The following is a 26,458-nucleotide window of genomic DNA, read 5'->3' on the forward strand; positions in this document are numbered from 1 at the left end:
TTGCACTGCTTCCATCGAAAACTTTAAATGAAAAAAGTTGATAACTAACAATGTAGCCTTCTTAAACCCGAAGGTTTATGGCTGCAGCAACACAAGCCTTACATCTGTCCCTATTCTGGTCAAGATCAATCCAATCTTTTCCATCCTTATCGATTTCCTTTAGGTCCATCTGAACGTTAACCCTCAATCTTCGTCTTGGTCTTCCTACAGGTCTCTTACCATCAGGTTTCCCAACAAGAATCCTGTAAACTCATCTTTCCTCTGCCATTCGTGCCACATGGCCTGCCCACCTAAGTTGTCTTGATTTAATTATTCTAATAATATCTGGAAATGTATACAAATTATGCAGTTCCACCTGTCTCCTCATTCCTTTTAGGTCAAAACATTTCTCTAAGGATTTTTTTTCAAATACTCTTCATTTATGATCCTCTTTCAATGTAAGGGACCAAGTTTCGCATCCATATAATACTACTGGCAAAATTACTGTTTTGTATATTTTATCTCTTAGTTTCTTCAATGAAGGCTGCTTTTTATTTCCTCTTTAATATAATTTTCATTTGTTAGTGTTACTCCTAAGTACTTGAATTTGGAAACTGATTTAAACGAGTTATGAATATTATTACCTAACACTTGGTATTGGCCTGGGTAGGCGTTATAATTCCACGGACGTTTTTGTAGGGAAAATGTTTATTAATGAGAACATTTGGGATATTTTGCATATTGCAGGTAATCCTTTAGACAAACTTTTAGGCTTTGCGCTGATGCATGCTTCTCTCCTTCAGATGTAGAGACTCCCGACATGAGGCAGATGCTGGACGTGAATGTCCTCGCTCTTTCCATCTTCACTAGGGAAGCCATCAAGTCCATGAGAGAGAGGAACGTCGACGATGGACACGTTATTCATATCAACAGGTAGGTTTAGGAGGAACGTTTGAAAGTAGTACTGCTGTAGAGCTTTTGAAAAGTGTAATCTTCTGGTCATTTTTTATGTTATTTCAATTGTTATACCTAGTCTTATCATAAATATTGTCACAACTTTGGAGGCTGGTTGGAATCTTCAGGGCAAGGGCAGCACCTACCTATGGGGAGATGCAAGACCTGAGTCATTGTGTGGTGAGCTGCAGACGGGAAAATATGATTGTGATACAGATCAGAATGGAATGGAGTGAGAATTAAAATCGAGTGGCTGTCATTGCACTACATAAGGTAGGGAAGGAAGCAGGTGAGATTTTCAAACTTCTCCAGAAGCTTCAAATCTCAGAGGTTCGTGTATCGCACTATCCAGCGATACACTGAAACTGTAAACGACCAAGGCAGGGTAGCCTCGAACAGTACGGACGCCAGAGGTTGTGAAAGCAATGCTGTGTGTGCGACGAAATCCTATCCTGTCAAGAGACAGTCACTACTGCCTCAGGACCACAAGATATCAAAAATTTCCGTCTCGTTACGTTGTGACGTAGTACTGCAAGCTCGCAAACGAAGTACCGGTCATATCCTCATTGATGCGTTATAGCGGAAGAGGTAGATCAAATCAAAGCGCCTACCCACGCGGTACACAGAAAATGGATACAGATGAATCGTCTTCACCGCAAGAACTGTTCAATGTCCAAAACAAAAGGGTATATGCGAGGAGTTCACGAAAAGCTGCTGAAAAGCTCCGAGAGTCCAGAGGGACCATCATCCTGCGTCAGTTATGGTGTAGTGTGTGGGGGGGGCGGGGGGAGCTACGAGGGCACCACTGAGCTGCATTTCTGGGAGCAAAGCATCAGAACATCGGCCAAGGTGTACCAAGAGATGGTTGGTCCTTGAGGGTGTTGTCAAGGTTCTCACGAACACCCTCTTTCGCAGTCAGGCCTGAAGGTTCCAGCAGGATTCGGTACCAGCCCATAAGGCTAAGACGACCCAGCAGTGGCTCCAGACCATTGTGCCGGACTTCATTTCCACTTCTGCTTGGTCCTCTGGTAGCCCCAATCTTAGGTAACTCTCTGGACTACAAATTGTGCGCTCTTCTTCAGGAAATGGTGTGCAAGAAAAGACCCCATCATCGCCAGTTTGAAGCACACTCTCGTGAAGGCAGTGACGGACTTCTCTGTAGATATTGTGCGTAATGCAATTGATGGGTGGCCACAAAGACTGAAGGTCATTTTGAGTACCTATAGGTGTTTTGTCTCCCTCACATATCCATGCACCACGTATTATATAGATATTACACTATCCCTAACCATCTTGTGTCTATTTTCTGCAAACCTTGCGACATTATTTATGATCTGACTTCGTACATTCAAAGTTTCTCTATTTCTTACATTCGGATATACCTTGCATCAGGATTTAAAGTGAGCCGGAACTCACTGGAACTCCGTTCTATGCTCTGTCCCTGTTATATCTGTAGCAAAGCCGCGCATAGCTGCAGATAAAGTGGGGGGATCGAGTGGGCAGAGCGAAGCAGTACACGCTGCTGAGAAGGCTGGTAACTGCAGTAACCCCACCCCCTTCACGCAATAACGTTCCCTCTCGCGTGTTCATTGGTGGAGCCGTCTCTCGTCACAACTTGCGCAGGGACGTGTTTTCGTTCGCCTGCTCCAGAGATAGCCGGGACAGGTTGTAGCAAATCAGTTTGGTGCTGGAACTAGGTTCCTGCAGCGACAATGGGACATCCATTGTTTATTTAAAACAAAACGTTCATGCTTTGTTATATTAATTCTTGGAAACAATATATAAATAGAATGTCCTTGTACTAAAAATGTCTCATGTCGGTGGGCGGTCCGGAAATTTAGAAACATATTTCGGTCAGTGCTATTGGTAAGATACGTATAATGAGAACCAAATTTCCTTAAATGACAGATGTGACAGATCTTATGTTTATGCAATAATTTTCTATGCCATAATAAAGAAAAATCTACTGCTTTTCTCTAGTGGTACGCGTCAGTACCAACATCTTTTTTAAGGTGAGAATATAATTAACTTAACATTCGTGCAACTCGATATATTTTGATAGGGGTTCAATAACTGTTTGGTTTAGTTTACAATTAGAATTGTGTATGAAAAGGAATTTATTTTAAGGAGAGAAATGTTCGTGTTTGTGTGTGCCTATAATCGGATTAAAAAATATGGATACTAGAGTTTGGAGTCCAATTAAAAATTAACCAGTAGACCTACATGGAAACGAGTTACATCAAAAGTTAGCTAATTCAATTTTGCGTTAAGCTATGGTAACCAATTTATTTAGAGTATGCCTATTGTTTTATTGTCGTGAGATCAAAATAAGTGCCGGTTTGTTGGTGTTGTCTATAAGGCAGCTATCTTTGCAATTCTATACATAAAAGCTTGTAGTCCGATCGTGATGAAATTTAAATACAGTGCAGGTAGAAAGCTTTTGAATAGAAATTTTAATTTGCCAACTTTTTTCAAATCGGTCAAAAAAGTTCTTAGTATTGGGTACTTAGTCCTACAAATGCAATCTTGAACTTGTTTTGGACCTTTTTGCAGCTGTCTTTAGAACCCACTATCATTGTCAATTCACATTGAGAGACCGATTTTATATAGATTTTTATTCGGCGGAATGAAGATGCGTGTTGAACGTAGCAACACCGCACGCGCTGTTGCTAATCTAGTCGCAGTTTCCACAGTTTAACGGACTTTGCTGAAACGACAGCATGTGCGGTGTTGCCACATTTAACACACACCTTCACTACGTTGAATAACAATCTGTATAAAATCTGTTTCGATTTTGCATTCTTCTGCAAGCAAGACCTTTGGAACACGCTGTACTGGAAACTGGGATTATCACAGAGATTACAGCTAGTTTGTGATCCTCGTGAAATGCCAATTTAACGTTTGCTCCGCCTTCGTCGTAACGCTGAAGTGTTTTGAACAAAATCTGCATTTCAGCTTGAGGGCAATGATATCACAGGAATAGAAATTTGCAAACGTTACAGCAATCTCATAATTCAAGAAATATTCTGATTCTGGTGGACCACGCACAGCACCAATTCCAACGTATGTTTCTGCTACACGATTACAGACATCTGTGGAGACAAGGTCTTAAATCAGTGTGCGAATTAAGATTTTTGCTTTGAGGGGGATGCTCACTTGGTGGCGTATTTGTGATTTCATTGCGGGGGGGAGGGGTGCAGTTTTTTTTGTGTGAAAATTTGTATGCTGTTAGTTGATGAACTAAACGGATGCCTTGCAGTTGCAAGAACCTTAGAACAGTGGTTCTAACCTAGGACATTAAAACTTATGATAAAATTTCATGTAATTTAGAAATACTTAGTATATTTAATTCTAAGAAAACACAAACTTATACACAGAAAGAGCTATTCAACTGGTAAGACTGGAAAAAAATTCACAAATTGTTTTTGCCCATTCAACTCAATGATGGTGTGCAGCGAGAACCGTGATGTACCTCCAACGAAAAATATGACAAAATTAACTCTACTTGCCATTGCTACAGGTCTTCATAGTTTATTTAACAATGGGCAGAGCAAACACGCTAATGTGCGAATTTCTTTCTAAAACCTCTGCACCCGACGACAATACGAACAAGTAAACAATGGGATATTTAAAAATAGAACTTCAGACGAGAAGTAGATACAATTGTTTTAAAGGTTAACTAACTGTTCCCGAATGCTTTTATGTGACGTTTGTTCCATATTTAAGAAACTACATAATGTACGCATTCTATTCCATTTCCTTTGAGCGTAGGCGTAGTTTTACCCTTCCGCTTGGGGGTGGGGGTAACTTTATTCATTCTTTTATCCACTACAAAAATCAACACGTTCATTCTCCTTGGGAGACGGGTGATCCCCACATAATCTTATTCAAAAGAAATTGAATTGTTAAAAGCAATAAATACGCTATTATAGATGGTTGCAAATTTATTAAAGAACACATGTCTTCAGAATAAAGAAGGTATCATTTTACTGATAATATTAATGGGTAATCCGGTGTTTGTGGTATTGAACAAATTATAATGATGCAAGGTATTTAAAAAAGGACAATCAATACAGGTAATGGAATAGTAAACATTTACATTTCCCTAATTTCTATACAACGAAACTTCGAATTTTCCTAATTTTACTACAACTGAGAACCATTTGCGACTAGATTCGTGAAGACAACTTTAAGCTGAACTTAGAGAGGAGCGAGGGGATGAACTTATTTGCAAAGAGCTCCCCAGAATATATTTAGTAGGCTGGGAGTACCCGATCCTCTGGCAATTATGGCATTGAAGTTTGCCTGGAGACCGGTAGGGTTCCACTTGTACCTTGTAGTGCAGTAGAATTCGTGGTTGTAGATGTCTGCCCTTGTCTCGGTTCGCCGTAATGCCACTTGCATCACTTGCAGTGGAGCGCAAGGTCGGTCTTAATCTCTTCAATCGGTGGGTGTCCATTGGTAATTTTCGCAGGACTATCTTGATTGGTCGTTCTCTTCTTTGCTTTTCTGTAGTGTAGCTGAGTGACTGCTCTTTGCAATAAGTGACAAAGCTTTTCGTACTCCTTTCTTGAGTTTAGCTGTAGCTTCATTCCATGATGGAGTAGTCGCACTTGTGCTTCTTCGTCACCGATGTTTTTCATCACTGTTGAGGTAAGTTGGTTACTTTTATCTGCATTGAAGATGTAGACAGCTGGTGGCATCTTTTGTTTTGTTTTCTGCGGAGCCATCTTCATTGTCGCAGAGTGGGTATAAGGTATTTGTTGTGCCAATAGTGTTGTCTATCTGAGTTGTTTTGGTGTATGCACGGATTGGCTTCTTAGGATAGGTGTAGGGTTCGTCGTTGATGTCTTCTTGGTCCGAGGTGTTGCAGGGATATTCTCTATTTCTGCGGCTGTTACCTTCTTGGTTGTGTTGGTACTGCTGCCCTTCCGTGGACTGAGAATTGGTGTTCTCTTCGGGTTCCTTGAAGTGAGGGACTGGTGGTTTCTGATTCCCTACTATTTTGGAAGTGCTCTGTCCTGATTGGTTGACGACGACTTCTTTCTTGATTTTCTCTGGTCTTTGCTGATCGTAGAAGGTTCTCTGCATCTCGTATCTCTTCTATCTCTTTTCGTTGGCCTCTCGGCAAAGAAAACCGATCTACTCGGATCTAAGTCCCAACGATGAATCTCATACAATGACAAATCTATTAACATTATAAAGAGTCTGTGCATTTCCAATGTATCCAAAAGTTCTAATTCAATTCAATTGTGTATTGATTTTAAGGTGCGGATTTTACATTTGCCATTTCGCATACTCAGACTAGAAATATATCTACAAACACAAGACACAATGTCGCAGAATATAATAATGTACGAGAAATTTTTAATTGTATAACAATTTCAAAATTACCTAATTAACTTCCAAGATCTTGCAATGATCTTCCCTATGTCAGATAGATTGTTTTGCAAAGGACACTAACAAAGCAAACGAATTGAGAATTCTTTTTTTTTCACGCAGTTTTCTTATCTTTCCTTTCCTAGAGACAAATAAAATCTAAAATATGTATAAATTGATTTGGATTAATGAAGTTGCAATTTTTCACGTCTACGGAGAAACATTCAAGCAGAATTCACGCATAATTCCTGTAACTAAATAATTAACGCATAATTCCAGGAATTCAAGGAATTCCCGGTGAGGAGCCACCCTGTCATTAAACGTATTACTAATTTAGTTTACACATTTTGCTGCATCACTTTTATGAAATCGCAACTTTTTCCCTCTGTAGCGCTGCGGGACACAAAGTGATTCGGGAGGGGGTCTTCCATTTCTACAGCGCCACGAAGTACGCAGTCACCGCACTCACAGAGGGGCTGAGGATGGAACTGGCCTCCATGAAGTCCAGGATTAGAGTGACGGTAAGTTTCTTTGAAGTCTTTTGGATATACCGGGTGTCCATATAAACATAGTTCTAGCATTCATAATTTTGCATAGTAAACAAAATCGTGATAGAAACGTAGAATTGACGTCTACGCGAAGAGAATCTCTGTTACTTATGTGTGTAATGGAGTTACAAAAGTTACTTTGATTCGGATACCAATATCATCCAATGTGACACTTAAATACAAGGGCATGCCGAGAGGGAGCGGGGTGAAAGAGGTTGGAAATGCCCTCAATCATAATAATAATGAGGGAACTGATTTATATGCAAATACATATTTATGTATGAAGCTGAAATCAGTTATACGTATTTTGTATTATCTTTGCGTATCATGGCATGTAGTCTTGAAAAATTCTGTTGTTATTTTCCATATTTATTTTGGCTCATATTATACATATTTTAGTTATTTTTACATATTATTTTCATATTTCAGAACACTTCTCGACATATACTCTATATTCGCGCAATAACTACATGTCTCAGTGTGACCGAAAGAGTTGTGTGAATTTCTTGCGAGACTCCGAAATGATGTTTCAGAAACGAAAGATTACAACCTTATTTTTGTCATTTTACCCTTCGCACTATACTAAACCTTATCTACCATGGGAAAATAAACTGTCCTTGCCTCCCCCCTCCCCAGTTTTGGCTCCTTGCCTCCCCAATTTTAGATGCTAATCGCCGCCACTGCTTCGCACACTTCACCCCCCCACACACATATATGTTTGTGTATTATATATATATGTACACACATTTATACCTATGCAGTACATAATTTTGGATGCGAGCAAAGCTCAATGGAGTAAAGTTAAACTAGAAATACACTAATAGATAATTTACGTTCATACTCAAACTTTTCAACTTCATTCTACTTTTAAAACACTCTAATAATGTCAATTAAACCTACTTAATATAAATGTACATCTGCAAAATTTTGGATCAGTTTTAAATCGATGCATGTATTAACTTAATTTATGTATCTCTTAAAATTGTCAAAATTGCCCTTAATTATCAGATTTTGAATTTTTCCAGAGCATAAGCCCAGGCCTTGTGGAAACAGAAATTCTGGACCAAATGTTCAACCACGATGAGCTGTTCAAAGCGGCTCCCCACATGGACCCAAAGGACATAGCAGAGGCCGTGAGATACGCTCTGTCGGCTCCTCCACATGTTCAGGTGAGTCATGGTACAATCATAGACCAGGTTATGATGCATCAACTCTCAGGCTATTTGCTTCCTTTGCACAATGGGGAAGTAAATATTAGTCGAACCGGACTCTTCTTTCATGAGTGCTCAGAAATCTGTGGAACAAATCATAGATTTAAACCAATGTTTATTGAAGCCACAACACATAAACACTTTATTAACTGATTAATAAATATTATACGAGACTCATGAGATGACTGAAAAGTAACCATAAATAATTGACGTAGCCTATAGGATGTTAAGAGCTTATGGCGCGTATTATTTTTGTATAAAAATATTAGACAAGCTTTTGGAAAAGTAACTAATGGTCTCTTAAACCAACAAATAGTAATTTAAAAGGGGGTCCCGGGTTCGATACCCAGTGGAAGCACATAGTGGTTCGGATCCCACTTTTAACTGTAGATCCAGTCTTGATTAGCCTTACTGTGCATAAAGTGGACTTAAAACACCAATTCAAACTCAAATAGTAATTTAACAACTACTTCTGATTAAAACTTTATTTAACAACTATAACAGAGGAATATCAACCCTAAATCATCATAACTGATACTTTATAATTCCACAGATATAACCCATTAAACGGAATGATTATATCATAACTTTTGTATTAACCTACGTATTATTTATAATTATGTATTACTATATTGTAATGGCAAGGCGAGCGAGCATCAAAAGCTTACAGTGAAAACCAAGTTAACTTGAGCACACTGACCCAATCAAGGCAGCAACAATAACAAAATTCCTCTGGCTAGACAGAATCTAGCTTGCAACTACCGGGTTGTTCTTCCTGATCGAAACGTTACATTTATATATATTATTCAGGTAATCATTCCTGTTGAACTGGTACCGTGCGTGAATATTTATTATTCTTTTGTCATTTTTTCCATTAAATTTTTAATTGTTTTTTTTGTTGAACTTAAAGCATGAGCCATTAGGTAGTCGTAGTTTATTAATTAATATGTGGATTTACTAATGTGGCAGCACCTCACTCTTATTATTTTTTTAGGGGAAATTAGTTTATTAAATAGAATTATTGGTGACCTTATTTTAGTTTCATTGGAGTTGGCCTTCTCTCTGGGCTATTTACTATCTTTTCGCAATGGGCTTTGAGTTTGTAAGTCCACTTTATGCACAGATAGGCTAATCGGGACTGGGCCTACAGTTTAAAGTGGATACGGACCACTATGTGTCTCCACTGAGTAGCGAACCCGAGACCTATTTATTACAAAGCGACGATATTACCTGTACGGCATCGAGAAGGTCCCTTTAAAAAATAGAAAGGTTCAACTACTGACATGGTCAACCACGATTAACTGCTTAGAATTCTACCATTATCACCTTGGGGTGTTGAACATGGCCCACCATTTTGTTCCTGAAAACAGATTTGGAATGAGATTGACCATGGACGTATTGAAAAATGATCTGAACTGTTATTATTTGGACCTAAAAGAGATGAGGAGAAAGGTGACTGGAGAAGGTTACATATTTAGAACTGCACAATTTGTATTCATGTCCAGCTATTATTAGAATAATTAAATCAAGAAGATTTGGGTGGGCAGGCCATGTGACACGAATGGGAGAGGAAAGAAGAGTTTGCAGGATTCTTGTTGGGAAACCTGATGATAAGAGACCTGTAGGATGGCCAAGACGAAGATGGAGGGATAACATTGAGATAGACCTAATGGAAATCGGTATGGATGGAAAAGATTGGATTGATCTTGCCCAAGATAGGGGCAGATGGAAGGCTTGTGTTTCTGCAGCCATAAACCTTCGGGTTCAAGAATCCTAGAGAGTTAGTTAGTATTTGCAATATTTGTGTTTATGCTATTATTAGATATAAATATTCCACGTATAGGATGTTAAGAGCTTATGGTGTGTATTATTTTTGTATAAAAATATTAGACAAGCTTTTGGACAAGGAATTTTAATATTGGATGCAGGGCCACAAAAATCTTTCAAATTCAAGTGTAAATGATGATACATCATGATGTACTAGGTGGTAGGCTCTATATTGTTGATTTTGCAGCCTTTTTCTCTGCAATGTTCCTGTATGCATAATTTGTGCAATCCTAAATAAAATAAATAATTCGAATTAGAAATCTAAGGAAATAAGAACCTAAAATATCCTTGCACAAAATCCTCATCGATTTATGAAATTTCCACGACAAGAATAATATTGTTTTGCAAAATGAAATAATGTTGAAAATTATACATTGGAACTCTTATAAGGGAGACCCAAACGAAATTTTGGTGGAACCGGACCCTTGCCCCCTGTTCGGCTCCCCCTGTATATAAACATTTCTTTATTTTCTTGGAAGCCGCGGTGCTAGTCGGTAGGTTGTCTGACTCAAATGCGAGGGACCCGGGTTCGATGATTTAAGGTAAGAATTCCTTCCACATAATGGGGCTCTGAGGCTCACCCAGCCTCAAGTCTATGGCAAGTCTGGAGTCTAAAGGAGGCCGGAGCGTGGTGCTGATCACATCATCTCTAAAATGGCAGAGTTCGAGAATGTGTGGCCTCTACTTCCACATCCCCCAAATGTGCATTCATGGCATGGTGCTATAAGCACGGAAACTTTGCCTTGTCTTTCACCACAGACAGAAGATGAATAGTGAGCAATGCTTCATCACAGATAAACATGTTATTATATACTAAACAATATATATATATATATTTATTTATTTATTTATTTATTTATTTATTTTGTAATGAAGCATTGCTCACTATTTTAACCAGTATCCCAGCTGATTGGGTAAACGTGGGAAGCGAACAATTGCAGTTTCATCAATATTGAGGTCATCACCATTTTCTTAATGTCATTGCAATGCATACATCCCAGTCAATCATGCAAATGTAGTTCTCTGCAAAGAAATTTATCACTCACTTTGAACATACGCATTTGTACTTGACCGGATATTTTCCTTGCCCGAGCATCTAAATATCTTTGTCATTTCCCCGACTTTACGTCTATCATACTGTGTATGTCAATTCTTTGGATGATCAAAGAATGAATTGCTGACTATCACCTTATCCACTACAGCTTTCAAAGTGTGTTTTTAAGTACCTTGAGATTAAATGCCAGAAACACGTGATTAGCGTAGCACCGTTTTTGGACACTGAATTTGATTTTACAGAGAACCAAATAATAGAGATGCACTCACAGACATATTAAACTTCGCAAGAATCTTCAGTTCTTCTCCTGAGTTTTCTGTTGACATGTAAAGCTGAGGAAGGCGACAGACAGTATAGTAGACACCTATACCGCTCGCAATTCCAACTGGCTGCCAAGAAGCAACGAATCAGCGGTCAGCTGAATTCTCTTGGACTGACATCGGGAACTTTCGTGTCACAAGGCACCGAAAGTTCCTGGAGGGAAGAAACAAATGAGCGTTGGATACGCAGCATGTTGCCAAACGTAGTGTAAAACGGGAGAGAGAGATAGAATTGATCAGCGTCGTTACTGGATAAAGTTGTACAATAGTACACAAAGACGGAAAATTAGTACAAAAAACACCCAAAGACTGTACAAACAAGCCAATAAGAACTGACAAAAACAGAGGTACGTTTGGCATCGTTGTAACGGGAGAGCGATGTTACCCCTACAGCTTATACTTCGCAACTAATAATAATGCTCTTTATTAGCCTACATTATTGCATTACATTACATTATAATTATATTATAATGCAAATTTAATATGTAGACACTTAACAACCATAAGGAACCAATATACACGTATTACAACTAATCAATACATGTAATAAAGGGGGAAACCCCCGAAGTAAACCCGCCTCCTCCCGCATACATTCGAGGGTATGCTCTTATTGTCCTGGTTCCTAAAAATAAACCAGGACGTCAGTTGCTCCGACTTTATTCTCTATTTATTACAATTTGATTGCATTTTATAATAGTTATAATAATAAATTGCAATGCTATATAGTTATATAGGAATATATACATGGCATCATTGGTGTATGCAATACATTATGTGATATCTGTTCTGGGATCCAGAACAGAGGGCATGAACCCCGTGAGTGACATTACATTACATGTATTTTTTTTTTTCCTGTAAACCATTTGTGAATAGTGTAAATATAACATTTTCCATTTGTACGGTTTCTGATTTCGACTCTTACGAGATGGTAGGACAATATTAATAAATTTTTTAATAAAATTCTCAATATCGTACCCCGGACAGTGAGACAGGCATGCATAATCTCGGAGTCTCAGTGGATTCAGTTGTGGCTTTCCAGAACTTCGCAACTGAGGTTGTTGACACTCTTCGAGGCGCACACTGCCGAAGACAATTGGTGGACAGATAGAGCTATGTAGCAAAAAGTAGGTAAACCGCCAGTTGTGCTTGCGATCAGTATAGCATGAGATAATTTTACGAGCTTCTTGTGTCTTAGACTGTATAGCTCCCACAATTGACGATAGCTTGGTACTGCTGATCAAAGCTCAAATCTTGTGTGTGTGAATTTGGAATTTCCGCAGGAAATAGACTGAAAGTTTGTGATTGGTTCATAGTTACCGAGCATTTTTCCTGTAGGACACGAAATTAATAAGATCGTCTTGTGTGTCCATCAGTTTTTTTTAGCAGGTGTCGAAGTTCTGGCTCATTGAAAGGCAGGAGTCGAATCAACCACTGTAAAGGTCTTCTAGCAGGGTTCTCGAAAAATGTTATGAGTTTAACACGTATTTGTATTATTAGTATTAGAGATATTTAGTGGTTGTATTTTATTTAATAATAATAACTGAATAATTGTGAACGATGGGACTTGCTGAAGTACGCAGACTCCTCTCAGGTACAGGGGTAGTGTTGGGCAACGACAATATTTCACAGCAAATAGAAATAAAAACACATTACTGCCGTTATAAAATGGAAGGATTTATTATTATTACAAATATAATGCATATTCTTCGAACGAATGTGAGGATTTCGACTCAACTATAACACACAACCTCAAGGCGTGGCTTTCGGCGTGCCTATGGTCGCATAGGTCTAGCTTATACCCCGCACTACCACACCCAGATGTACGTACAACACGGAGCAGTTTCGTTGGGCTTGAATTCTGTCGACAATCTTCTGCGAATGTTCCTTTCTCATGCGAAATCCTTGCTTTTATACTTTTCAAGATCACAGATTAAACACAGATGAATAACTTGCTAATTACAAAAACATGCCAAAAAGCACCTACACAAGTTTCCGTACAAAATCCACACAAAGCATTTCCCAATATATACGTATATAGGGTAGCGCATATTGCATCTACCAATTTGAGTTGACAACCCTGCCAGAATGCACATGTGTGGCATACCTACATCCATGGAGAGTTGGGAGTCGGGCAATTAGTATACCATGGAGCGTTGGCCGGTGCGAACGTGGATTGCGGCGGTGGAAGCTTTCATCCAGACACCGAGCACTGCGGCGGAACAATGAAGATCGCCATGTGTCAGAGGTAGTTTAGACAGTGGAGAGCCACGGGTAATGTTGCGAACCTTCAGTTGTCGTCAAATACGCGCTGTTCCACAGGCCATGTTGAGATGCGCCTCATGAAAGCCTTCCCGCATCACCTCGAACAGTACATCCAAGCAGGAGGAGGACATTGCGAGACATGATTTTCAAGGTGCACTGATGTCTGTATTGTCCACTTTATACACTGTTTTAAATACTATGTGTATATTTTTATTTCATAACCATATTACGTTACTACTACAAGAATTCACCTTTCAGTTTTCATTTTAAATTGGTAGATAAAATATGCGCCGCCCTTTATAAATATACATGCACAAAAGAGAATACAATAAAATAAATATTAAACTAGAGATACACATGAAAATAGGGTACAATTTATGTATATTAACACAAAAATTACGCTTTCTTTTACAAAGGAGTGTACCAGTGATATATTTTCAAGTGGTGACGTCACATAAAAAATATAGATCATCCCAAGTTCCCGTCGGGATCAGACATTAATATCAGACTCTTCGTAACCAACAAACCTCAGATCTAGAATCCACCGCGAGGATTTTGAGTTTCTCTATCTTCAGTTAGTTGCTTCATTTCCCAATGTATACCTGACACTTTGCATATCCTTCAGTCACAGGATTAATCCAATGTAAGGAAATCTGAGAACTGATGAACGCCTATCCAACCATTTTGCCACTTCTTCACAAATGAATCTATTTGCAGTGTGTGTACTCCCCTTCCCTTCCAATTCTGTACGAATAAGCCTGTAACGTCTCATCACATCGCCATATGAAGGTAAAGTCCTGAATGTAAAGACACAAGGACTTGAAAAAGAGATTCGTCACTCTTACTTATGTGGCTTCTTGTACGAACGGATGGATGATTTAGCCATAGCTGCAACACAGTCATTAGAAATGAGGAAGGACTGCGAGAGGTAATTTACGTTAACTCAATGGGAATGTGTTCGGCGGCCGTTCATCCTTGGAAACAGGAATGAATAGATGCTGATGAATTCATGAAAACTAATTATAAAACACCTATTTATTCCCATAGTAGAACTAATATAACAACAGACACTCAAGTTTAGGTACTAGGTTGGCTAGGATTTACCTGGGTTTCGTGAGGACCTTCTCGTCTCCTCAGTGCCCTCTCATTCTCGTCTTTAATCGAACTCCCTCGCTCTCGTCTTCTTTCCTCCAAAACTTCCACCGTTCACCTCTCTACGTCAACACCCTTACCACATCTTGCCTTCGAACCACTCTGCAATCCAGCTCATGCTGACGCTTACACTTCCTCGTTCCTCATTATTTCCAAACACGCCACAACACATCCAAATTCGTTCTCGGCACAAACACTACTGAATCTTGAATCCTGGATGTCGAAACTATAGGAAAGACTTCAATAAAGTGAACGAGACAACTTTTATCCCAACTGTGCGAACAGTGGTGTAGCAAGTGGTGGGCGGATTGGGCGACCGCCCAGGGCCTCGCATCCCATAAAGTTGATAAGAAAAATGAAATAAATGCAAGTAAAAAAAGGTGTAAGAGGCTAATTTTTGTGTGCAATAAAATTAAAACAATCTTATTTTAACTGGTTTTAAATTCTAGGTAAATGTTATAATTAAATGAATGTCAAAAGACATAACATAGGCCCCTAAACCCAAAGGGGCCTGAAAAAAGTAAAAATTATTTTCGTATTTCTCATGCGAAACATTTACGCGAAAATTCACGATAACTTGCTTGGATATTTTTACCTGTTTATTCTTGTATAAAAAGCACTTTCGTTTGTATTTGATTCTTTCTTGACCTTGCACTCCCGATTTAAATGTGTTAACAATACAGCATCTCCAACTGTCACAAAGCAAGTATTATAATAAAAAACACATGACTCCACAGCCCTCGAAGGGATTAGGTTTATCTCCAGACTGCCAGTCTCCTTCCCACAATCCTACCTAGAGGTGTGGAAATTTTCAACCGGTAATGGGATGACGTGGGGTTAGCACGTAGAACCTCCAGCCGTTGTAAGGGATCTCGGAGACCGGGTTACGTTACTCGCTCGAAGCTCCCAAATTTCCTCTCGATGGTGGTTTGCCACCGGCCCTATACACAGGCCGAGAACCCGAAGGCTTAACCCAGACGGACTCGAACCCATGCCGTCCCGCAGTCTGAGCCCAAAGAACAACGCCTTAGACCGCACGGCCACGCAGGAGGACACAATGCAAGTGTGAGATATGCCTGCGTTGTTTTCAATTGGAGGGCATAGATGATAATAGAAGTTCTTCCTTCCTTCAGATTTCAGCTCCCAGAAAACAGAGAAAGATATTTTTAGGATGAGTGAAATTATGAAACATCATTTTCTTCAGTAATTTATTACTATTATTATATAAATGATAATTTGCCGACATATCCCTGAAGATTTTATGTTGATTCACATTGAGATTTCAAATTGCAAAAAAAAAAAAATGGGCCTCGCATTTTAATCTCGCCCAAGGCTTCGTGATATGTTGCTACGCCCAGTTTCAACTATTTCAGCGACAACCCTTTCCTCCTACAATAGCAAACAGGTGACAGAGGTCCCAACTTCCACTTTCTGAACACTACTGTACCAATCTTGAATTTTCTAGTTCATTATATGAGGTAGATAATCACGAAGTCAATTTATACATATTTTAGAGGCGCGGTGAAAATAGAATAAAATTCCTGATTTTTATTCTGCAGACGTTTAGGACCGAGAAGCAACTTTTGTACACTGTATATTTTTCAATTTAGAAAAGAAAGCAAATTGATACACCCTAATGTAGAATAACAATTTAGAACACAACCGTAAAACACAGACGTAGATGTGTTGAAATCCCCTTGTAATTTTCGTAGGTTCACAATATGCTAATATACCCTACTGGATCTCCTTGATGGCAGAGGACAGTCTCATATGGTATCATTGTTGAATCACTCGAAGACCACCTTTGACAATTGTGCTGAGGAAAATGTGAACATATGTACAAAGAAGGTAAATAAATATTTTTGCTCTAAACTTTAGTTTTATTACATTTTCTTAACTTAATGTCTACGCTTTTTCAGCCACTGCGCAAATTGCACTACTTGCTCGCAGGGGAGGGTCATGCAGTGCCAGATCTACAAAGTAAATATCAAAGTTTTGCTGTTATTCAGATTCTTAAGTGTGTGTGTGTGTGTGTTATTTATATATATATATATATAAATATCTTTTTCAGCTGGGGGAGAAGTATCAGAATGATACTTGCACAATCCTCCTTGAAACATATACAAATTCTTAAGGGATGGATAGTTTGCAGTTTGTAAATCAACAGTTTTATCAATATTAAATAAGTCTTTGATAATTTGGGATTTTTCTTTGCAGAAAAATGTACCACCTTCACAGTTAAAGTTCCTAACTGCTCTCCGGACATAGTACATTTCACATCCACGAGGAATATCATACATTAATGCATGGAGATTGTCTTTAATCCAGCGAGATTCTTTGTTCTCTTTGAAATAATCGGGAACACTCACACGCGCATAATACAGTGTCCAAATTTGTAGAACTCTCACAAATCTCACACAATATAAATTTACTGTTATAAATAAATCCTTGTACATCAATAATATATTGCACCATTTTCGCTGTTATTGGTCAGTCTCTCTCTATTCAACTCTCACAAAAATCCTGTGTTACCATAAGTAAGCTCTGCCGAACGTATAGGATCTATAAGAGTCTTCACTAGATCGATATTGTTTGAAATTTCACATAACACACTATAAAAAGCTTTGTATTCCGTCTGTACCTCGTGTGCCGTGTAAGCATCAGCAACATCCTCATGGTTAGTAAGGTAAAAATCAAAAATATGTTTCGTGTTATCCAAGTCCTGCAAATAATACTAGATTCTCTCGCACATCCACTTAACACATTGTTGGAATTTATTCAAACAGCGTTCTCCTTGGCAAGTAAAATAACATTCAGGAAATAAATCTTCATCTTTACAGCATACACACTCACACTCGTAGAAATGGTTAACAACACAATCGTGGGCTAGTTGGTTGCCTTGATTAGAATAACATCCCCAGCAAATAATATACGAGTACTTGCCAGGTGTATACCTCTTCAAAGTCTCCAACACACAATCCTTATAGATATGATTGGAAAAAGATGGACATGATGCAATTATTTGACTCGTGTCCTTGTCGGTTACTTCGTTGGTGTCATTTCCAGTAACAGATCCTTCCACTCACAGGTACACAAATAAAAGCTCCTGAAAATAGAAACATAGTTGTAGTACTTGTTCACATTACGCGTATTTACTTTTTCTTCGTTTCTTTGTTTTCTGGATTTATATATTATTTGAAAAAAACTAGTGGGGAAATATACATTCCAGTGGTAAAATCTTTTGCGAGGTACTCACCGCAGTGTGGTTAGCCATGTTTGTGGAGCTTGAAGACTCACTCTTTCACTAATGGTCCCTTCCAGTCACACATACAAAATTAGAAGTACCTGGAAAATAGAAAAATAGTTGTAGTACTTGTTCAAATTACGCCTATTTATTTCTTTGCTTGCATTGACTTTTTCTTCGTTGCAATATTTGTATTTACATATTATTTAAAAACACACTACCTAATTAAAATCACTTACCTTAATTATAGCTTCTCTTTGAGTTCTTTGTCTGCAACTCTCGGACAATTATAACAACTTGATATCTTTTCTGATACAAAGCTTCACAAATACTTCTCAAAATAGCTTCAGCTCGCTTTTACGCGCTTTTTCTACCTCATAAGCAAAACCGACGCTCTCTCTGATTGGTTGAAATAAAACCGACGCTCTCTCTGATTGGTTGAAATAAAACCGACGCTCTCTCTGATTGGTTGAAATATAAACCGACGCTTTTTCTGATATTAAAATATTAATATTCTTATATATTATTAAAATATTCTTAACTTTAGTTCTTCCAAAAACCTAATTGTTATCATCCAAATGTATTAACAAATACACCCTGAAAATACTTTGAAATATTATATGTACCTTAAAACTTTGTAATATTTTAATAAATATAGAAATACAAAACTAAAAATAGCATAGTGGAAATCTAAAAAGCGTAAACTATAAAATAACTTTTAATTTAAAAAACGTCCTCTAGTGTCTTTTAAAATTAAATATATTTAAAAACTAAGTTGACAAAACACACTTTGTGCGTCCGAAATTAAATCGTGTTATTTTGTTAAAATATGGAAAAACGTGAAAAATATACAGACAAAACTGGACAAGACACACTTTGTGTGGTCAAAATGTGATAAAAATCTTGTCTAAATGTGTTAAATAACAAAAAAAACCTAAACTTGGACAATAACCAGGTAAAACTTGACAAGACAAAAAAAACACAACTCTTGGTAGAGTCGTTTAAATTGTGCTATTTGAGTAAAAATACATAAAAACTTGTAAAATATTTGACATAAAGTCAAAGTTTGGTAAAAATAAACTCAATATTATGTTATAAAAACACGCAGAAACATAAATTTACTAGCTAAATCAATAATCAAAGGATCCAAGGTTCAATACCTCGTGATAAAAGCAAATAGTATAAACTTTAGGCCCAGTTCCAGATAGCTTTCCCTCCTTCCTAATTCGGATAAAACCCTTACGCTTCGTTCTACTTGTTCAAGGTGATTTGATTTGATATGATTTGCTTTATTTTACTTCGCTTTTTGTGCCACTTTTGGCTAATTTGCAAAGATGGGGATGAGTGATGATATGATGAAATTGATGAACCGACACTCACAAATATCCATGCCCAGGCCAGGATTCGAACCCGGGACCCCTGGCGTCGTAGCGCGATGTCCTAACCACTCCTCCACAGGGGTAGGCTGTTCAAGGTAAAATTGTCGCTCCAAACTTATTGGGTATCCCAAAATCCTTTGTCCTTGAGTTCTGGGTAACCTTGGGCTACTTTGACTGAAAGCTGTCCTGATATGCAAGCGTTCTACCCTAATCCCCATGCTACAGCATTCAGTGCCCAGGAGGCAACCCTGAGCGGAATATTAATTCGCTAAACCCGGTTCTACAAGCGACGCATAGCTTCATAGATTTCACCTTGACCGCGCAATCCCAGACATCCTTTGTTGTCTGGTTCAATCCCTCCCTTGTCCTGTGCTAGGGTCTTGCATACCTTTCCCCTGTTCTTGCGTTCTAGTTAACCTTGAAAAAAAACCTGTTCTTAAAATCTACCGACGCGTTTTCTAATTGGACAATTGGGTTCTTTCCTTGTTCTGGCGTTCTGACATCATTTGATCTTGACCGCACATCCCCCAAATTCCTTTCTCGTCTACCTGCGCGGAGTTCACGGTCTTCTGTCTAGCGTGTCGGATCAACTTCTTTCATACTGTATACCATTATTCCATAGTACACTATAATCATAATACATTATTCCATAGTACACTATAATTATTACTGTTACATATCATAGGTTCGAGTACCGGTACCGTCAAAATTCGTAATTGAACCTTTACTATTACCACCATTCGTAGCATTTATTTTCAACATTATAAACATTAATTATTATCGTTTTATACATTACATACTTTACAGTAATAAACATAAAATCATATGAATAGCATTGAGTAACACTAATTACCTTCCATATATATTTTTTTCATACAATTAAAAATTCATAAAAGTTATAAATATGCAAATACAGAAATGTAAATTTTTCTAATGATATGCAAATTTATTTAAATTATCCAAATGAGTTCTTAATTATATGCAAATTAATTCAAATTATGCAAATTAGTTCTTAATGATATGCATATACATAAATATAAATTGTTCTAATGATATGCAATTTATACAAATTTTGCAAATTAATTCTTAATTATATGCAAATTAATTACCAAGCATGCACTAATTGGCGTTAGCGTACTCAACCACTACTCCTGTCTAATAGAAGATTGGGATAAATAAATGCCCGGGCAACGCCAGCCAATCAGCTAGTAGGTTATAAGCTGTGGGCTTTTTGGCATTTAATCTCCGTCCAAAACACTGTTTCTACATAATTTATTTTCTTCTGAAATTATCTAACGAATAAACACGATGACTTTCTGCATGTCGAAAATTTAGATATACATTTTAAGATACAACTGTCGACCACTTGACAGGCTATTGCATTCAAGATAAAATGAGTTACTATATATTTGTCAAAATAATTTTGGGGCCGGGTGATTATAATGAACGATTGCGTTTAACTTGCGCGCCGCAATTTCCTAACTGTACAGCCACCCCGATGGCGCAGTGGTAACGTCGTGGACTTACAATAAAGTTATCCCGGGTTCGATACCCGGTGGAGATACATAGTTGTTCGGATCCCACTTTAAACTGTAGGTCCAGTCCCCCTCATGATTCCCTCAATCCATCACGTTCATCAGCGTCTGTGCGTGATTAAAGTGGTGAACTATAATGAATCCATAACTTGTGGAAGTGATGAAATTATGTAAGAGGATGCTGACATGAATGTAGCACTGTTTCGGACCATGGACGAGTCACCAAAAGTTTATAGTGCTTTACATATCCTATATTTCTTTCAGACATTTAGCAACCACCTTACACAAAATTTTGATAACCTGTGAGTTGTAAGGAAGTAAATTAAATGTAAAGTAAAGCGCTCCCCTTGCTTTGCACCAAGCCATGAGGGCGTATAGGGGGTGTGGAATAAGGGCTTCATACTTTCCTGATCAGGGCCGAAGGCGGGGATGATGTCATGAGCACCACGTCCCTGGCTGCCTTTACCCACCAGAGTTTCCTCCAGGTGCACACTTTATACGACGCTGGTTTGGCGCCAGAACAGGTGGGAAAAATCCTGGTTCCCTCCCGCTGGGGATTGAACCCAGGTCTCTTGCATGGTAGTCATTGTTAATATTTTTAAGAAATGGTGAATTCTGCAGTTCATATTTTTGATCATTTTACGTCGCTCTTCTACTTCCCTAAGTATGTCGGAACAATTCTTTACGAGCATCCGAACTTTCGACCTTGGGCTCCGTAGTGTGCTATGCTTGTCTACTCTCCAAGGAACATGTTCAAACATTTGGTACGTCTAGACAGTAGCGGCTCTGGCACTAGGGGTGTACACTTCAGTCTCGGGTCCGGAAGTGTTGTACCACCCCTGTCAAATATTCGTACCCGTATTTGCGTAAATAATGATGCTAAATGTATTGGCAACCCAAGTTTTGATCACCTTTCACTGGAAATGAGTTATTTTTCATGATTTTTTTAACACGGATTTTTTACAAATTTCAAATATTTCGGAACTTATGCAGCCAATCACGAGAAAAGCGATATTATTGTGCAATATGTAATTCAGAATTCGATAACCTGACAAAATCACTCAATACATAGAAATACCGATCTACAATATCAATACTATTGTCGATTTGCAAAATATTTTGTAAAAACGTCCTCCCTCGCTCTGCTGATATTAATGAACAAGGAGAAAAATAACGTTAGCGTACAACAAAGAAGCCGATCCAACTACCACATGGAGGAAATCAGTTGTAATCTATCTAGCTGTTGTTTATTTCTAATGAAGACTGATCGAACGAAGCAAATCAAGCGAAATCGAGAGAATAAAAAATCTTAAAGAAAAATACAGTAGTCACTCAGTCCACACTGTCCTGCTTCGTATTTCAGAATTTTTCTTTTTTCCTGTATTCATATATTACTGCAGTTGCTACAGGCTTTGTAGCTAACTTCCATCCAAAAATTCAACAATGTTAAATATTACGTCTAAGCTTTCGCTATGTACAGTTTTCCTATTCATCATTAAATCAAAACACTTTGCACTAAAAGAGGATCGACCTTTTGACAGAGCGAAACAATTTTGCAACGCATTAACAGGCACACAATGCAAACCAGCTGACTGATTGATAGTTCGGCTACTGCGCCACAGGGACAGTTTATTTTGGTCAAAATGCACTAAGCAAAGGCAATATCAGGCATCACCTGTTACGCTTTCAGTTGCCCTCCTACCTTCCCCTTCTTTCTTGCCCCTGCCATGCTCGGAACAGAATGAGAGGGACAACAATATACTATCAAAATTTCCCTTTTCTAAACAGAATTTCTCAATTTGCATTGATGTATGGGTTGCCTCGACTCTGTCATACGGTCTCGAAAGAATGGGATTGCAACACTACATTTGCTAACACACCGACCGATGCGTTCATGGGTTTCCTAAATGATGCAAAATCCACAGTCATGGCGTCCAAGCCAGAAGACCCAATCAGCGTCTTGTACGCGACTGATGCAACTGCGTCAGAGAAAACGATATTCGCATTGTGCGAGCGCGCCTCGGTCTACACGGGTTGAATTGACTGATCGCACGCTTCTCCACCACCTCTCTTGGTGAAGCAGCGTTGGAGCACTTGATGTTTCGAAGGAGATAGAGTTCAATGAGTAAATATAATAATAATGATTTGCATTGCAGATTTATTATTAATGTGCGAATAGGCCATCGCCGTTACTGCGTCTTGACACCACTCAAAGTTCTGATAGTGATTTAATGTGACGACGATTCAACTCTTTACACGAGAGCCTTCCTCAGGACCTTCCTTCATCAATCTGTGTTGAAATTAATAAAATATAAAATAGTTTTCACGCTCTAGTAAACGCAGTGGCACAACAGGCATTTCAAGGTCAAAACGTGACAGGCAACTTTTCGTTGTGCTTTGCGTGGTGAGCGTATCGATATTTTTTTGTAAATTGTTCAATGTGAACTTAACGATTATTATTACTTAATGTCTTGCATTAAATACACACAACACGTATGAAAGAAATAAATTTTTACATGAAATGTGAAACTTACAATTACATATATTTCCTACCGTGAATTTCATACGCCTTTCACTTCTTGAAGTACATTGCTTACGATTAGGGTTGTCAGACATCCTGCCTTTACAGAAGGCAATGCGTCATGTGAATGTTTAATAATATTTGTATTTAATTTTAATATTACGTATAATTTGCATCACTGCTGCTGTGTTAATGCATAAAAGATTGTGTTTACATTTTCGTTCAGTGTGTCCTGTATTGGCAAAGGCGAAATATGGCAGCTCCAGTTTGTATTGTTTTCTTACTGTTACGACATATTGAAGGTTCAATTGGGAGCTTTGAGAGTAAAGTTTTGGTCCAATTACTAGTTGCTTACTGTTGGCACCAGAATGACAATAAACATGGACCACAAAAACCATTCATATATTTCAGCATACGCCACCAGCTCTTTATTCATATTTCCATTGGTTACAAGCATTGGATATAGGAGGTTTCGACCATGTAATACGCTTAGTCGTCTTATGTACCGTCTTTGGTAGGGCGAATCATCAGCTGATGGACCTGGAAAAGAAGAGGGAATGTTTTAATTGTTCTCGCAACAAGTTTATTTTCTATCCCTTGTATACCTCCCTATGAAAGTGTTACTTACCACACCACTGGCGGTTTTGCACAAAAGACAACTATCAATGGGATGTCACCGTGGCAAGTCTAGGGATAGTCTCGTTCTTCGTGAATGAGGAACAGTCAAAGGCTCTAGACTCGAATCTCGACATGTAAAAATGACAGCGTGATTCTTTCTTCTACAAGACCCTGGAAATTGCAAGCATCTAAGAGGCTATGTATCTTATTTAGAAATATGTCCATGTTACGGAAGACGTTGAAAATGGCCATCACCGCTGTCCAGGCAGAGTCAAACTCGACGCCGTATATTTGCAACGAACACATGCTCTGCTACTACAACGCCTTGAATAACGTAGTGTGAAAAACAACCCAAGAAACTGGTTCCCGAGACGGATGAGAAAATAGATGGCAGTGCGATCAGTATCAGTGCTAATTTTCTTACGAAAGTAATGCGGCTTTGTTAGTTTTTGGAATATATTATGTAGATTTGTTTGTCTTGAAAGCTGTACGTGAATTGATGGAAACAGTTATATTTGTGGAGTGATTTGCAGTCACGAAATGGCATTAATTTGGAAAGAAAAGTAAAATAAAATGAATAAATAAATAGCATGCGTGCGTAACACAAGAAGAAACATGGCAATGTGATTCCAGACGTCAGATCTTGGACTATGTATTAGAGCTTATTTTTCTATGTTATTAGAATATAAATAGTATCCTGAGAGATATTTCATACCGAGGCGACAAACCACAACTGTCGCTTGAAAGCGAGCAGTCCGTAATCAATGCAGCCTTTCTAACCGTAGGGACACAAGCTCTGACTGCACAGTTTCCTCAATGAGATTTTAGACCAAAGCGACACGCGACAAACGATACGAGGATTTCACACCAAAGCGACACGGGTCCTTCGGTCCAAGGCAACTTTCATACCGAAGCGAGACACGACACATGTCGTTTGGAAATGAGCCAATGAAGAGCAACATGTCACATTGTAAAAGCATGACGGGCAGCACAGGCCAGCATTCGGTTGGTGAAATCCTCAAGCGATAAGTGTCGCGTAGTTCCGCTTCAAGGCTGTCGCTTGTCACTTAGTTGGGAAGTCCCCCTGTAGCGCGTCGCTTCGGTCTGAGCACCCTTCCTTTAAGGAGCTTTCCGGCCGAAGTAACAAGTAGCATGCGAACGAATACGACATATGAACGTGTCGTTTGCTGTTTTCACCCTCATGCGCAATGAATGCTATTTTACAGTCTGGAAGTGTCTGTGTCACTAGTCATATCAGTGTAAACATCCCGTGTCGCTTGTCCCATTGGTCTGAAAGTTTCCCCCCTTGTCGTTTCATGTAATCATCATTATCATCATTGCCGCGATTAATTTAAAGCGGAAGAAAAGAAACCGTAAATATAAAAAAATATAAATGCTTCGGTGTGTATATCTTTAAAAGAAATGATGATGATGATAATAATAATTAACCTAATTCATACACAAAAATTTAGTTACCAAGAGCATTCCACGCGTATTTTTTCTCCCGTATTATTAATGAAAGTATAACGATAACAGGACGTGGTCGACTGTCTAGAATGTTCATTAATATCTTCGCGACCACTGTACCACTGTATCATAGCAATTATAACATTCATAGAAATGCTTAATGTAAAAGAATCAGACGTTGCAGCGAAAACTCCATTTACTTGCATTATAAGCAGACGAATACTATGCACCGAGACCAACACCAGCGCCTCTAGCGGTATCATATTCGAGTGGAACCAGCCAGAGAGCCCAGAACCGTGCCGTTTTCCACACCTACGTTTTTCAAGGCGCTGTACTGCTACTGTGTAACCCATTCCTCTGCATTGACCTCACAAACTAAGCAAAATTTGAAAAGAAAACTGTGTGCCAGCAACTGTACACTCCACCCTGTACTCCACAGAAGGCAACGATACTCTAGCAAGCGCCAACTAAAGCCGAAAGGAAGAGCCTAAATGGCAACAATGTGGCAGGTCATTTTTAGGGCGCTATATGGTGACGTCACAGCAGACGATAAAACATTATTTGAGTCCAAATAAAGCGGCCTTGTGATTTTATCCTATTCAAAGTCATTGAATTTTTCATCGGAGGTGGTAGCTTTAATGATTTTGACAGCAGTTATGAAACAAAATTGTGATGCGTATCGTACATCAATGTAAAGATGGGATTTCGGAGAATACGTCTCCATATTACACATACCATATGATATTAAGGTAATGAATAACTGGAGTAAGAAAAATCATACATTTTTAAAGAAAATTTGTGTGTTCCAGTTTCGAGCTGGCTCGAAGCTCAGCCGATCTCAAGCAGTGATGTGCCGTAGACTATAAGTGCACGTGTTGTCTACTCGTAATCTACTAGAAGATTACAATTACTTATAGATTACATAATCTGCTGCAGAGTTCACGTATCTTTAAAGCAGATCATTCCACGCATGTGCGAAATCGTGGAACTAGAAGTAAAACAAAGCTT

The 26,458-nt window shown here is 38.6% G+C and overlaps 2 protein-coding genes across 2 annotated transcripts in view; one reads left to right on the forward strand and one right to left on the reverse strand.

The window, feature by feature from the left end:
• Positions 1-16,558, forward strand: part of LOC146002017 (uncharacterized) — a 72,710-nt gene extending 56,152 nt beyond the window's left edge. Inside the window, exons 4-7 of the mRNA XM_083139725.1 lie at positions 783-912; positions 6,704-6,833; positions 7,886-8,029; positions 16,399-16,558. Of these exons, the coding sequence (XP_082995851.1) occupies positions 783-912; positions 6,704-6,833; positions 7,886-8,029; positions 16,399-16,437 (443 nt within the window). The 3' untranslated portion in view covers positions 16,438-16,558. The remainder of the gene's footprint in view (positions 1-782; positions 913-6,703; positions 6,834-7,885; positions 8,030-16,398) is intronic.
• A 6,852-nt stretch (positions 16,559-23,410) lies between these two features.
• Positions 23,411-26,458, reverse strand: part of LOC146002539 (dehydrogenase/reductase SDR family member 11-like) — a 43,070-nt gene continuing 40,022 nt past the window's right edge. Inside the window, exon 6 of the mRNA XM_083140455.1 lies at positions 23,411-23,905. Coding sequence (XP_082996581.1) covers positions 23,864-23,905 — 42 coding nt within the window. The 3' untranslated portion in view covers positions 23,411-23,863. The remainder of the gene's footprint in view (positions 23,906-26,458) is intronic.

This window comes from Lepisma saccharinum, chromosome 18 (genome assembly GCF_977018435.1).
Source record: "Lepisma saccharinum chromosome 18, izLepSacc3.1, whole genome shotgun sequence".
Classification (NCBI taxonomy): Eukaryota; Metazoa; Arthropoda; class Insecta; order Zygentoma; family Lepismatidae; genus Lepisma; species Lepisma saccharinum.